General features: G+C 47.3%; 1 protein-coding gene across 1 annotated transcript; it reads left to right on the forward strand.

Annotated features, from left to right (window-relative positions):
• The first annotated feature begins 1,058 nt into the window (after positions 1-1,058).
• On the forward strand, positions 1,059-9,298 carry Zfp3 (zinc finger protein 3). The gene is given in 2 exon segments (NM_001109034.1): positions 1,059-1,770; positions 7,560-9,298. A coding segment is annotated over 1 exon segment (1,512 nt). The 5' UTR covers positions 1,059-1,770; positions 7,560-7,567; the 3' UTR covers positions 9,080-9,298.
• The last annotated feature ends 5,197 nt before the right edge of the window (positions 9,299-14,495 follow it).

Genomic DNA, 14,495 nt, shown 5'->3' on the forward strand with positions numbered 1-14,495 from the left:
CTCGACAGCCTGTTCAGGCCTATTTCAGAGACCATTACTTCAGAAAAGACCAGATTCCTCACAATGTCGTCCCAAACTGCACTACTCTTCCCTGATAGCAACTGTAAGAACAGTAAGGAAGTACTGTTCAGTTCTGTTTCTATGTAATATTCACCTCTGGACCAGTTAGAAGGAAGGATCATGTGATTAGTCAAGCCAGGGCCACCACTGTGCCCCAAAGGTGGGAGCTAGCGTCCATGTTTGCCTAACTGCAGACTATTGTGATATATGTCCAGTACATGGCCCTCAAAAAGGAAATCGATCACCTTGAGTTCAGCATTGAGACAAGGTATGAGGGTTCAGAGTCCCTCAGGCTAGCCTGTCTTACACCAATACCTTTGATTGGCAGCCCTACTATCTGCAACAACCTATAATTTTAGTTGACTCTGTTTAAATGCTCATATTAGAGTTGGGTGTTAAGTTAGGATGTTATCGAAGTGAAGAGACACCATGACCACTGCAACTCTTAAAAAGGAAGACATTTAATTAGGGCTGGCTTACAGTTCGGAGGTTTAGTCCATTATGATCATGGTAGAAAACATGGTAGCCTGTAGGTAGACAAGGTGCTAGAGAGGTAGCTGAGAGTTTTCTATATGTGATCACAGGCAGTAGGAAGAGACTGTGACACACCACCCAGGTTTGGGCTTGAGACCTCTAAGCTGGCCTCCAGTGACACAATTCCTCCAACTAGGCCACACCTACTCCAACAAGGCCACACCTCCTAATAGTGCCACTCCCTATGGGCCTATGAGGGCCATTTTTATTTAAACCATCACAAGTATATCATTTTAGGCCTCTAATCCCAACACCTGGGAGTAGAGGCAGGAGGACTGCCTTAAATTCGAGGCTAGGTTGAACTATTAATACACAATTAATTCAAGACCAGTCCTAGATGCAGAATAGGACGCTGCCTCAACCTCCCCACACACAGAGGTCTATTTCACTGGGCATGGTCGCTCATTTCAGCACTTGGAAGGCTGAGGCAGGAGGATCACCACATTCATAGTCACATACGTGCTGTACTAAAAGATCAAATTTATTCAAGAAGACAGGAAGGCCAGCAAATAATGCAGTTCCTATTGCCTGAACAGGCTACGGAAATCACACTCGATCTTGAGATTTTTGTCAAAGCATCACTCCCTGAAGCCTTCCTAACCTCAAAGCAGGTCTCCCCCCTCGCTCCTAGAAGATGACATGCGCACCCTAAATCTAGGGTCCTCGGTTGACAGACTCTTGGAAAGTGGTAGGGAAGGCACAAATACCGCTGCTCAACACGTCCCCGCGGGAAGAGTTGCGGAGCTTCAAGTTTTCCAGCCCACGGAAACGCCAGGGGCGCGCAGAGCGGCTGCTGCGGGGCGGAAGTGCATTCCCGGAGCCGTTCTAGGAAACCGGGAGGACCCTGTGCGTCAGTGGTCCGGGGACGCAGTGGGTTTCGCAAGGTGCACCGGGACATTCTCGTAAGCCGACCACCCCTGCCCGGCCCGGCGAAGATGAAGTGAATTAGGGCGAGAGCAGCAGACGGGAAAGCTGGGACGGGTATGGAGGTGTGGACCCGATGGCCACCTGTTCCTCCCGCGAGTGGGACTCTCTCGGATTGGCCGCAGTGCCGCCCGGCACCGGAAGTGGCCGGTGTGGGTCGCCCGTGACACCAGACGACAGCTGCGGTTCTGTGCGCGCCGCGGTGCAGCGCCCCAGGCCCAGTGGAGTGAGCGTGGGCGGCATCCGCCAGCGGTGAGGCCTCTTTGGTTCCGTCATGCCCGGGGGAGGAGGGCGTGGGGCTCCCAGCTTGGAGCTGGAGTCCTGACTGTAGGCTCGCCCCTGACTGGGGTTTGCTGTACGACCTTGGACTTTATAGCACCCGGGGCTCCTACTCATTTGCACACGGAGAGGGTGGAGCCTGGGCACTGTCAGGGACGATACTAATTCTGCTTCCAGGCCTTGTCAGCCAGGGAAACTGGAGAAGCAGGGTCCAATATGGGCATGCCTACGACTTACGCCTATTCTCTCTCTCACACACACACACACACACACACACACACACACACACACACACACACACACACATTCATATATTCTCTCTCTCTCTCTCTCTCTCTCTCTCTCTCTCTCTCTCTCTCTCTCTCTCGCCCCCCTTTGGTATTGCATTCCGTAAGTATACTGCTAGAATGAGTAGCCCTCGTGACATGTTGTGACCTGTGCCGGCAGGCAGAACATTGTCTTATTAAGGTTAAAGAAAGACGATAGAATTGACTAAAGAGACGGCTCAGCAGTACTTGCCGCTCTTTCAGAGGACCCCGGTTTGGTTCCTAGCACTCCTCATATCATCTGTAACTCATGTGCATACACATCTGTAACTCATGGAGCAACACACATCTACACATAATTAAGAGTAATAACAATCATAAAGGAGACTGAATTGAGCACAGAATTGACGAAGTTCCCTTGATTCCGGGTACCAGAGAAGGAAAATAATAATGTCTTGGGAGAAAGAACTTTTTCTTTTCCTTTTTTTTTTTTTTTTTTCGGAGCTGGGGACCGAACCCAGGGCCTTGCGCTTGCTAGGCAATCGCTCTACCACTGAGCTAAATCCCCAACCCCCGAGAAAGAACTTTTGTTGTTTTAGTTTGATTTTTTTTGAGATAGGGTCTTGCTGCATATCTCTGGCTAGTCTAGAGCTCACTATGTAGATCAGGTTGACCTCAGACTTTCAGAGATCCACGTGCTTCTGTTTTCCATGTGCTGGGATTAATGGTTTGTGCCACTATGCCCGGCTAAGAACTTATTCTTATATAAAAAAGCAATATCAGACACTGCCCTGGTCTCTTTAGGGACAATGATGAATGGAAACTCCAGTTAACCTTCAAAACAGCTGCAGACTTGTCACCCAGATAGCACACAAACCTCACTTAATATTTACCAGGTATCAGAAATGTGCTAAGCACTGAAATTAACAAGATGAGTAGAACATCATCCTTGTTCATGGTCTAGAGTAGTGCAACTCCTCTGAGAGCTGAGTGTCCCTGTTATAGGGTTGCCTAAGACCATTGGAAAACACAGATCTATACATTATCATTCATAGCGGCAAAATTATAATTATGAGGTAGCAATGAAAATAATTTTATGGTCGGGGTTCACCACAACATGTGTATTATAGGGTCGAAGTGGCATTAGGAAGGTTGAGAACCTCTGCTCTAGAGAAAAGCAAATGCATAATACGGTGGCATATTGTCTGTATGAAGAAGTAACACTTGTTGGGGCCTGCAGGTCAGAAGGAGGATGGAGGGGGGCTGCCCACATCAGCTGCATCTCGATGTTTGCTAAGTGCACAGGTGAGCAGCAGTATTCCAGGAAGTGAGAATGGTTTCTTTGCAAAGGCAGAGACATTTTAAAGAATAGACAGTGTTTGGCCTGCAGGATACTGAGCACACCTGCACCTGCTAGTTGTTGTTGGGGAATGTGAGGTGGGATGTGGGGAAAGGAAACAGGCTTGATTAGGAGAGCATTGTGAGCCGTAGGAAATAATTCATTCTGGAAGCTTCGAAAAGCATAACAAACAGGAAGTAACATGGAAACTGTAGTTAAGGAAAGGTGAGAAAGGGACTAGGGGAAAACCCGGCTTCAGAGGACCAAGGGCTCCTTCCTGCAGATGTTAGTGAGGACTTCCGGAGGAGGTGGGCCTTGTGCCAGATGAGTAATGGAATTTGGTTCACCCTGGCTCAAAAATATGCAGTTTTCATTAGCTGCTGTTCGTTAGCAGGTGTGCCCATCAGAACTTTCCGAATGAGGTTTCCGAGACTTTTCTCCTCCAGTGCTTTGCTAAGACAAGTCCAGGTTTGCAGAGTTGAGGACCCTATCCTAAGCTGTAGAGACCAGGTAGAGGTCTGCCTGTCATCCCCCAACATGAAAACCGACTGCTTTCAGCCTCCCTCCTCCATCTTCAGGAATAGCTCATGATTTAGCAAAGAGATGGGAAATGCTTGGGGAATATGCATTTAGGCCCTGGGGGCTTCTATATGAGAATGAGGGCTCATGTGTGGCTTTATTTCTAAGACCCTCTATATGAGTGGAGAGTGGCTCTGATTTCTATGTGAGAGGACACCTAGAAATTACACTCATTATATTCACTGGCAGAATACAAAGTAAATATAATAATGCGGAAGACTGAATTTGAGTCCCTTCCCCTTCGTTAGTTTTGTTTGTTTGTGATAGGGGCTCATTGTAGCTCAGACTGGCTTCAAACTTGTGACTTTTCTGCCTTAGCCTCCTGAATTCTAGGATTACAGATATGGGGTACCACACCCAGCTCCCATATCTTTTATTGTCTTGTTTTACTCTGATTAAGTGATTTTCCATATCTTGTGCAGGTATAGATTTCCCAAGTGCTGACTTCCTTTAAAACAAAACAAACAAACAAACTCTAGAAGGTGCTGAGCTAGGCATGACACTGATGTCTGTAATCCCAGGCACTCAGGTACTCTGGGGGGGCTGAAGCAGCAGCATTGTGAGTTGGGGGGCCAGCTTTGGAAACTTAGTGGAGTTTGTCTCAAATAACATAAAAAATAAACAGGGTGTGATGACACGTGCATTTAATCCCAGTACTTGGGAGGCAGAGGCAGGTAGATCTTTATGTTACAGGCCAGCCTGGTCTACATACAGAGTTCTAGGCCAGCTGGGACTATGTACTGAGACCCTGTCTCAAAACAAAGGAAGGGCTAGAAGTACAGCTTAGTTGTTGAGTCTTGGATTTGCTCTTCAGAACTCTTAGGAGAAAAAAAATCCATCAAGACCAAAACTGTAAGATAAGCAACTAGAGAAGACCTGAAGATTTGAAAAGGAAGGTCAGAGGGAGGTGGGAAGTCCATAGATACTGAAATACCAGCTCCTGAAAACTTCTTGGTTGAGTATTTGAGTGACATTCACTTGTGGCAAGAATAATTCTCTTCTATTTTTATTTCACACAGCATCCTGAATGTAATCCAGACTGGCTTCAATCATGTGCCTTCTGCCTCATCCCCTTAAACGCTGAGATTAAAGACACTAGGAGGGAATTTCTGTAAGACAGTGCTTCCAGAATGGAATGATGCCAAGGATAGAGAAGACAGCCAAAATCTTAGCATGGCTGTGGGCCTTTAACCCCAGTGCTCAGGAGGCAGAGACAGGCCATCTCTGCAAATTTAAAGGCATCTTGTGAGTTTTAGGCCAGCCAGACTTGCATAGTTCCAAAAAAAGATAGCCACAACTCCATAATCTATCCTTATAGTTACACAGATTTTGACAGGAAAAAGAGAGAGAGAGAGAGAGAGAGAGAGAGAGAGAGAGAGAGAGAGAGAAATCTAGCTTTGGGGGTCTTTCCTTGCTCCATGGGAAAATATGAGAAGATGCTGGGGGCTTGTAGCTCACTTTGAGGGAGACAACAAAGAGGTTCCTAGGCTTCAGGGTTCCAGTAGAGATCAAGTTCTTTTTTTTTTCTTTTTTTTTTTAACTTGAGTATTTCTTATTTACATTTCGAGTGTTATTCCCTTTCCCTGTTTCCAGGCCAACATCCCCCTAATCCCTCCCCCTCCCCTTCTTTATGGGTGTTTCCCTCCCCCTCCTCCCCCCTTGCCGCCCTCCCCGCAACAGTCTAGTTCACTGGGGGTTCAGTCTTAGCAGGACCCAGGGCTTCCCCTTCCACTGGTGCTCTTACTAGGATATTCATTGCTACCTATGAGGTCAGAGTCCAGGGTCAGTCCATGTATAGTCTTTAGGTAGTGGCTTAGTCCCTGGAAGCTCTGGTTGCTTGGCATTGTTGTTCATATGGGGTCTCGAGCCCCTTCAAGCTCTTCCAGTTCTTTCTCTGATTCCTTCAACCGGGGTCCTATTCTCAGTTCAGTGGTTTGCTGCTGGCATTCGCCTCTGGAAGAGCAGTCGGGGCTCTTAACTGCCGAGCCATCTCTCCAGCCCCCAAATCTACTGTTTTTGTTTTGTTTGTTTGTTTGTTTGTTTGTTTTGTTTTTTTCCGGAGCTGAGGACCAAACCCAGGACCTTGCGCTTGCTAGGCAAGCGCTCTACCACTGAGCTAAATCCCCAACCCCAATCTACTGTTTTTAAGGATTAAGTTCTTTGCCCTGCTCATTCCCCAATGAGGGTCACCTTTGGATTTATTTAGTGATCTCGTGTGTGTGTGTGTGTGTGTGTGTGTGTGTGTGTGTGTGTGTGTGACATACCTCATCTTCCTTTACACATTTAGTCATTTGACCAAACTCTGGTCAGTGAGGTAGTGACAGGCAAAGGAAAGCACATGGCAGTATTGTTTTCCTTTGCATCTGTTCCCAGGGCATGATGTGATACTTGGGGCATCATCTTCGATTATGAGTCTTAGAATACCAACAAACTCTAAGACTGGGAATCTGAGCTGGAAAGAGCCAGAGGCCGTCACTACTCTGTCACACTCCCGAATGCCTGCCTCTGGACTTCTTTTATGCAATACAGAAATAAGTTAATGCCTTGGCTAAGTCATTATGGTTCTTAAAAATCTTATTATTGCCAGGCATGGTGGCACGTGCATCTAACTCAGGAGGCAGGGGCTCTGAGTTTAAAGCCAACCTGGTCTATATAGCGAGTTCCAGGACAGCCTGTTTCAAAAAATAAATTATATTCAGGCGTAGTGTCTATAATCCTGAAGCAGAAGTAGGGAAATCCTGAGTTTGAGACTCTGTTTATATTGTATATGTGTGTATATCTATATCTATATATCTATCTTATATATAATTATTATATGAAGTCAAGCCTAGATCTAACTAATATAACAGTTCTGGGAATTTCACTATCCCTGCCCCAGAAGTGAGTTCCAAATGACAAGTACATGAACCTGGCCTTGCTCAGCTGGCAAACAGCGTAGAGAATCCTAAAACGCTCTTTTGGGTGGGTCAGAGCGCTGGTGCAGTTCAGCAAACTTCTCTCACTTCACCTAAGAGTAAGGGCTAAGAAGTTACTTTTGTACAGATTATAGGCTGTCATATCAACCCTTGGAGTGGGTAACCCCTCTCCACCATGCACTGCTCTATAGGACTGTTGGTAATATAGATAAATTTTATATATATGCGCACATCCTCTTGTTAAACACTGTGTGGCTTTTTCGTCTTCAACTCAAAAGTTATTTCTGTTCACTTATCACTTTGCTTTTTCCCAACCCTTTTTGTATACACTTGTTAATATGGCCATTAGCTGCCCCGGGTGCTTTCTTTATCTCTTTGAGTTCTCCTGTGACTCTGTCAGTGCCACACAATTCCTGCTGGTATCTTTGCACCACACACTTCCTGTTGCTGTCTCCTTCTGCCTCTGATGGGTTTTCTCACTCCTGGAAGCCAGTATTCACCATGCAGACAGTCTGCAGCAGGCTCTCATTGCCTCATCGGCGGGGCGGTCTTTGAGTCTTAGCAGTGCCATGTCCAGGCCCTGTGTCGTCTCCCCCTCTCCCCCTCAATGTCATTTAGGTAGGACACAGAGCAACCTCACATGAGCGCCCTCTCTCATTTCAGGTTGTGATATGGGGACTGAGGAAAAGGAGGTGCTTCCCAAGGAAGACATTTCTCAAGACTGTGAATCACATGGGCCAACGTTAGAAAAACTGGCACAGGAGGTTTACCAAGGCCATGAGTTTGGAGCAGCAAGTGAGGAAGACATACTAGAAGGACATTTGAGAGAGTCTTCGCAAGAGATTATAGAACAAATGTACCCTCAGGAGAGAGACTTTGCATCAGGGTTAATTATTTTCAAGAGGTCTTCCTCAGGTGAGAAAGACCAGAAACACAGGGAGAGTCCAAGGGGCTTCAGTCCTAATACAAGTGTCCTGATGTGTCATGGAGATGCTACAGCTGAGAGGGTCAGCACATGTGCTGCCTCTGGCCAGAACTTCATGGAGAGTATAGAGCTTACTAAAGCACAGAGGACTCCTGTGGGAGAGAAGCCTCACACATGTAAAGAATGTGGGAAAACTTTTAATCAGAACTCACATCTCATTCAGCATATGAGAGTCCATAGTGGAGAAAAACCCTTTGAATGCAAAGAGTGTGGAAAGACCTTCGGGACTAATTCTAGCCTTCGAAGGCACCAGAGAATTCACGCCGGAGAGAAGCCCTTTGCCTGCACCGAGTGTGGCAAGGCCTTCATTCAGAGCTCACATCTGATCCACCATCACAGAATCCATACTGGAGAAAGACCTTATAAATGTGAAGAGTGTGGTAAAGCCTTCAGTCAGAACTCAGCCCTCATTCTGCACCAGAGAATCCACACTGGAGAGAAGCCGTACGAGTGTAATGAGTGTAGGAAGACCTTCCGGGTTAGCTCACAGCTCATCCAGCATCAGAGGATCCACACAGAGGAGAGGTACCATGAGTGCAGTGAGTGTGGGAAAGCCTTCAAGCACAGCTCCGGCCTCATCCGACATCAGAAGATCCACACAGGAGAAAAGCCCTACCTCTGTAACGAGTGTGGGAAAGGCTTCGGTCAGAGTTCAGAGCTTATCCGCCATCAAAGAATCCACACAGGGGACAAGCCCTATGAATGCAGTGAGTGTGGGAAAACTTTTGGCCAGAACTCAGAGATTATTAGACATATCAGAATTCACACTGGGGAGAAGCCCTATGTGTGCAAAGAATGTGGGAAAGCTTTCAGGGGTAACTCAGAGCTCCTGAGGCACGAGAGGATTCACACTGGGGAGAAACCCTATGAGTGCTTTGAGTGTGGGAAAGCTTTCAGACGGACCTCTCATCTGATTGTCCACCAGAGAATACACACGGGAGAGAAGCCCCATCAGTGTAATGCATGTGCAAGAACCTTCTGGGATAATTCTGAACTGCTGCTTCACCAGAAGATTCATATCGGAGAGAAACCTTACGAGTGTAGCGAATGCGAGAAAACGTTCAGCCAGCACTCCCAGCTCACCATCCACCAGAGAACTCACACTGGAGAAAAGCCATATGAGTGTCAAGAGTGCCAGAAGACCTTTAGTCGGAGCTCCCACCTCCTCCGGCACCAGAGTGTTCACTGTAGCGAGTGATCTGCAAACCAGGGAGGTGGTGTGGGGAGGCTTGGTGCAGACTTCTCCACTGCTCTGTTCCCAGGCTCTAGGATCAGATGAAGGGACAGGGCCTCCCCTGGCCATCCGCCGAGTGTGTGTCCGTCGTCGGCTGAAAGTGATAAAGCAGTTTTATGAACTATTTATTGAGAAGTTTCAGTGTACTAAATTAAATCATAAAAGTTGTTCCAGGCCTTAATCCTCTTCTGGCCTTTCCTTCCTCCTTTCTATCTCCACAGGGGTCTGTACACATGTCTGGCCTAAATTGTTGTTCTTAATGAAAAGTGGGGGCAGGGTTCACCACTCCTAAGAACCAGAGTTGACTCAATGTCTCCTGAAACATTAGAAAGTTATAGCCTATGCTGTCCACTGCTTAGCTTTGGGATTCTTTAGTTAACCCTTCCCTCCATTTCTTTTTTAAGCCTCCGACTCTCCCAACCATAACAAACTTGTTAGCATTGATGAGAAAGCAGGAAGCTTGAGTCTTTTCACAACCCTGATAGGGTCCTCATTCATTTGAAGAGGTCCCCTTGGAAAGGAAACAGTTTACAGGACAGGAAGCAAAAGCCTGAAAACTCAGAGGAGGGTGGAGAAACAGTGGGAGCCAGGCTACTGAGCATGGGCCTAAGAGGCTTGTTAAGCTGTCCTTGCTTCAGCACTGTGTGCAGATGGCACCTGCTGCATGGTCTCAGCTCCTGCTGTTGGCGGCCATCCTGTCAGGAGGCAGTAAACAGGCCCCTGTGGCCTTTCTTTGCCAGACTGCTGGCTATGGTGTGAGCTGGATAACGCGGCTAACTAGGCCTGGCCCTTCCAACACCCGAGCTCTCGTGACCATGCAGCGGGGGCTCTGGGTAACGGATGGAGATGTGACAGCCTTTTTGGCTTGCCTGATGGTCGTAGGGTTTTGTTTGGACATCTTTGCTTGTCTTCTGTGTCCTCCATTTCTCATGTTTCCTTGCTAGGGGTGGGAACAGCAATGGTACTGAAGAAAACCTAGGAGCCTGGGCTCTCATCTGAGAGCTGTCCCTTCAGGAAGGCCTTTCAGTCCCTTCTGTCTGGTTCTCTCATCAGCAGAGCGAGGGGCACTGAGTGCCACGATCTCTCAAGTCTCAACCAGCCTCTAAGAAAACAGACTAATCGCCATTTTCAGCCCTTGTGTTTAACTTGTCTTTGGGCCAGGCAAGCACTCTACCACTAAACTATGGCCCTAACTTACCTCCCCCCTGTGCCCCACCCCCACTTCAGAGACAGAATCTTGATGAGTTGTCCAGGCTGAACTTTTACTCACTGTGTAGCTCAGACAGACCTTAGGTTTGTGATCCTCCTGCCTCAGCTTCCTAAGTAGATGGGATTACTAACACTTGTCTGCACACCAGGCTTCTGATTATCAGTATTTATTATTTTAACTATGTGTCAGGCTGTGTGCTGTCAGCTTATGTTTATTTCTTACGATATGTGTATGGTGTGGGCATACCTTTTAAAAATAGCTTTATTTAGGTACAACTTACATATCATAGGGTTCCAGGTGTTAAGTGTTCAGTTGAGTGACTTTGAGTCAATTACAGAGTTTCGAAATTTACCACAATGAGCCATTCTGGAGCCAACTTAAAGATGAAGAGTTTGGCAGGGCAGGGAATGTTAGGTGATTTGCCCGTGATAGTATAAGTCCAGAGCGAAGACTACTGACCACTGTCGTATTAGGCATTGTACCGTGCACAGGCGAGTCATTACTGCCTAATTTTAAACCCTTTGCACCCCCTTTTTCCCCTTGCCAGTCACCACCTAGATTTGAATATAAAGAATTTAAACCATCCCTTTGAAAATGTAACTCATCACAGCCCACACAGCGCAGGCTTGTTCTGTACCCTGGCAGCAGTTCTCAGGTTTACACACCGGCCTCTAGAAAAGGCCGATCACTCCATTGCCCACCTCCGCGGGTGGCTCCACTGGCTGAGGGTCTGGCAGGGGAGGCTCTCTGGCTGCCCAGGGGTGTGACCTCACTTTTTACTGATGTTTTGCTGGGGCTCAAAGTGAGCTGTGCTCACACTGCCTTCCTCACATGACACCAGAGCGTCCCCCACCACTTTAACTTCTGTTTTCTGTGTTACTTCCAAATCCATCCCTTCCAGTCTTCATATAGAACCAGCACCTTATAAACCCCATTTATAATGTGGTTGAATAATTACAATGAAAGTTAAAAAGCCAGGTGAGAACCCTGTCTGAAAAAGACACGAGGACTGCCCAGAGGAAGCTTGCACAAACACTGGGGGGCACTAAGGACTTCACTCAGGCGAGCGTGTCACGGAAGGTGAAGGCTCACACTGTCCCTCCTGTCAGACGGTTTCCTCAGAAGTCCCTTCATGTTGAAACTGATGGCACAGGGTTTGCTTTGTTCTGTTTGAGACAGGGTCTCTCCGTGTAACCCTGGCTGGCCTGAAATTTGCAGTGTAGACCAGGCTGATCTTGAAATCGGAGATTCACTTGCTTCTGCTTCCCCGTGGTTGGATTAAAGACATGGCCCACCACACTCGGCCCTTTCATGGCTCTGTCAGTTTGGGCTGTTACTGTCTGGCCTTTGGTTTTCTCGGATAACCAAATCCTTCCACCCAAGGTCAGCACACGGTTACTTTCTTTTTTCCTTATTTTCTTCTTTTTTAGACATGTCTCAAATAGCTCACACTGACCATGAACTCCATTTGTAGCTGGGGATGACCTTGAACATCTGAACCTCCTGACTCCAGCGTTCTGGGAGTGCAGTCATGCACTGCTATACTCAGTTCCTGTGTGCTGGAGATCCAACTCGGGGCTTTGGGCACGATAGGCAAGCACCAATGAGGCTCTCGGTTTCCTTAACCATCACCACTTAGCAAGAGAAAGGGCCCTTTACTCAATTTGTTTACTTGAACATTAGTGACATGTTTTTGTTGTTCCTGACATGCACAACAAGAAAGAGAATGAAGGCCTTATGCTCCCCAAAACTGTGTGTGTTGCCCAAGAGACAAATTCTGGTTGACAAAATAGTCTTCATTGTATGTTTGTCATACGTATATCCTCTGTCCTCAACTGTTGAACCCTCTACCTGTCACTTGGTTGTTTCAGGGAAATTTCTCAATTTTCCTCATTCGCTTTCCTTCCCTTTCAACTCACCTTGGTATCAAAGGTCCCACTGTAGCTGTGGCTAACAGTCGTAATTCTATGCAAGGAGAATCCTGCCAAAGACAAACCATGAATTCAGACCCACATTCAAGAAAGAGAGTAGGCCTCCCAATCGGAAAGCCGTTAACTACCCAGAGAAATTCTGCAGAATCTTCGAAGGTATGTCAGCACCTGTTCCCCCCCCCACCCCTTCCTTAACATTTTAAGCAAATAAACTATGTCTTTGCAGATGTTTTGATATGCCTTTCTGTTGTGTGTTTTCTAAGCCGCGTTGTATTTCCTTATGGTCTCAGCATAGTTTCGTACTGCTCTCATCGCCACCTTGGTTAGCCTTTCCCCAAGTGCTCCATTGTGCCTCGCTCTCAGAGTGTGGCTTTGCAGCACTATTCCCTCTGTCCTGCATCTGCTTTGCTGCTTCAGATTCTCTCTGTCATAACAAGGTTAATATCTTTTGAACGCTTGTGTGTATGTGTGTGCATGCAGTGCTCGTGTGTTCGTCCACGCAGTGCCCAAGATTGTGTGTGTATATATATGTATATACATGAAGTATCTGTGGAGGCCAGAAGAGGGCGTCTTGGAACTGGAGTTGCACGTGGTTGTTAGCCACCATGTAGGTGTTGGGAACTGAACCCCAAACCCCAGATCTTTGAAAGAGCAGTCAGTTCTCCGCTTACACTTGTTTCTTAACTGCTGAGCCATCTCTAGCTTCACTCATGTTTCTTGATTTAGAGTATTTGGGATATGCCTGAGACCTGCTGTCATTAAAACACTTGCAAAAACAGAGTGGTAGACAGTTGCCACTGCAACCGTGAAATACCAGCCAGAGGCGATAATTAAAAACAAACCAGCCAGGACTAATAGGCTGGAGAGAGGGCTCACCATCATCCCCACCATGGCTAATTTCAATACAGGTCAGAAACAGTTTGAAAAATTGGCTCTGGCAAGACTGTAAGTTGGTTCTAGTTTATCTCTGAAATAGGTCATCTGTGTGGTCTACACCTGTCTCAGCAGGCCTCAGCCATTCATGGACCAGAGAGAGCAGATCTTGGTGCACGGATCCCTGGCAGAGTTGAGTTAACCTATGCCTGTTGGTTGACCTTGCACCAGGATGCATTCGGTGTTAGAACTGTAAGAGACGCGGAAAGGCAAGCAGCAGGATGAAGGGCAGGATGGTGTGCAGCGAGCCCATCCCCGTGCACCCCGCACCTCTGTGACCTCTGGCCTTTCTTGGTCTAAGGATGCCAAGTCGGGTTCCCCTTCTTGCATACGGAGGAGAGCCTAGGGCCCCCACCCATGTCGGCGAATGCAGCAGTATCACTTACAGGCCACCCCAGCTTCCAGATCCACCAGGGACTGACATTGCACATCACTTTGAGGCGCCCAACCTCAGACTCCAAAACCCTGTGAACCTCTACTTCCCCGCACTCTCCAAGTCAAGGGCGGAGGTTCTCTCGAACCCTACCGTGCTGTATCCACCTGCGTGAGCCCTCATCTGCCCCCCACAAGATGGATGGCATGTGCTGAGAGGTCCTTGCTGAGAGCGCGGGCTGCGGAGACTTGGGTGTGTGGAGACTGCCCTCTAGCGTCCACACAAACATCTACCAGGGTACCGCTAGAGCTTCGAGGAAATCACCCTCCTCCTTTAAAAAAAGAATCTGAACATTGTCGGTGCATACACATATGTAGTGCACTCTGAGCATACTCTCTCCATACTTCGTCCCTTCTCCTGCTTCTCCTTAGACCCGTCTGTTCTTTATACAGTTATCCTCCCACTTTCATGTCGTATAATATCTATATGAAATCCAGGGCTCATAAAACTGTGATATTTGTCTTCCTGAGACAGATTCAATTTGTTTAATAGGATAATCACACACAACACATACATATCCCACTTTTCTATCCATTCCTCTGTTCAGAGAAACCTACGTTAATTTTATAACTAAGCTATTGTCAATTGTGTTGCAACAGACATGGGCATGTCTGTAAGTGTCTCTGTAACATGCTGGCTTAAGGGTGCTGTCTTAGTTAGGGTCTTACTGCTGTGAAGAGACACCATGACCACGGCAAGTCTTATAAAGGACGTTATTTCACTGGGGCTGGCTGACGGGTTCAGAGGTTCAGTCCATTATCATCAAGGCAGGAGCATGGCAGTGTTCAGGCAGGCAGGTGCAGTCTACCTTTTCATCTGAGGGCTGTTAGCAGAAAGACTGACTTTAGGAAGCTAGGAAGACAGAGGGTCTTA

This window comes from Rattus norvegicus, chromosome 10, assembly GCF_021556685.1.
Source record: "Rattus norvegicus strain SHRSP/BbbUtx chromosome 10, alternate assembly SHRSP_T2T, whole genome shotgun sequence".
NCBI lineage: Eukaryota > Metazoa > Chordata > Mammalia > Rodentia > Muridae > Rattus > Rattus norvegicus.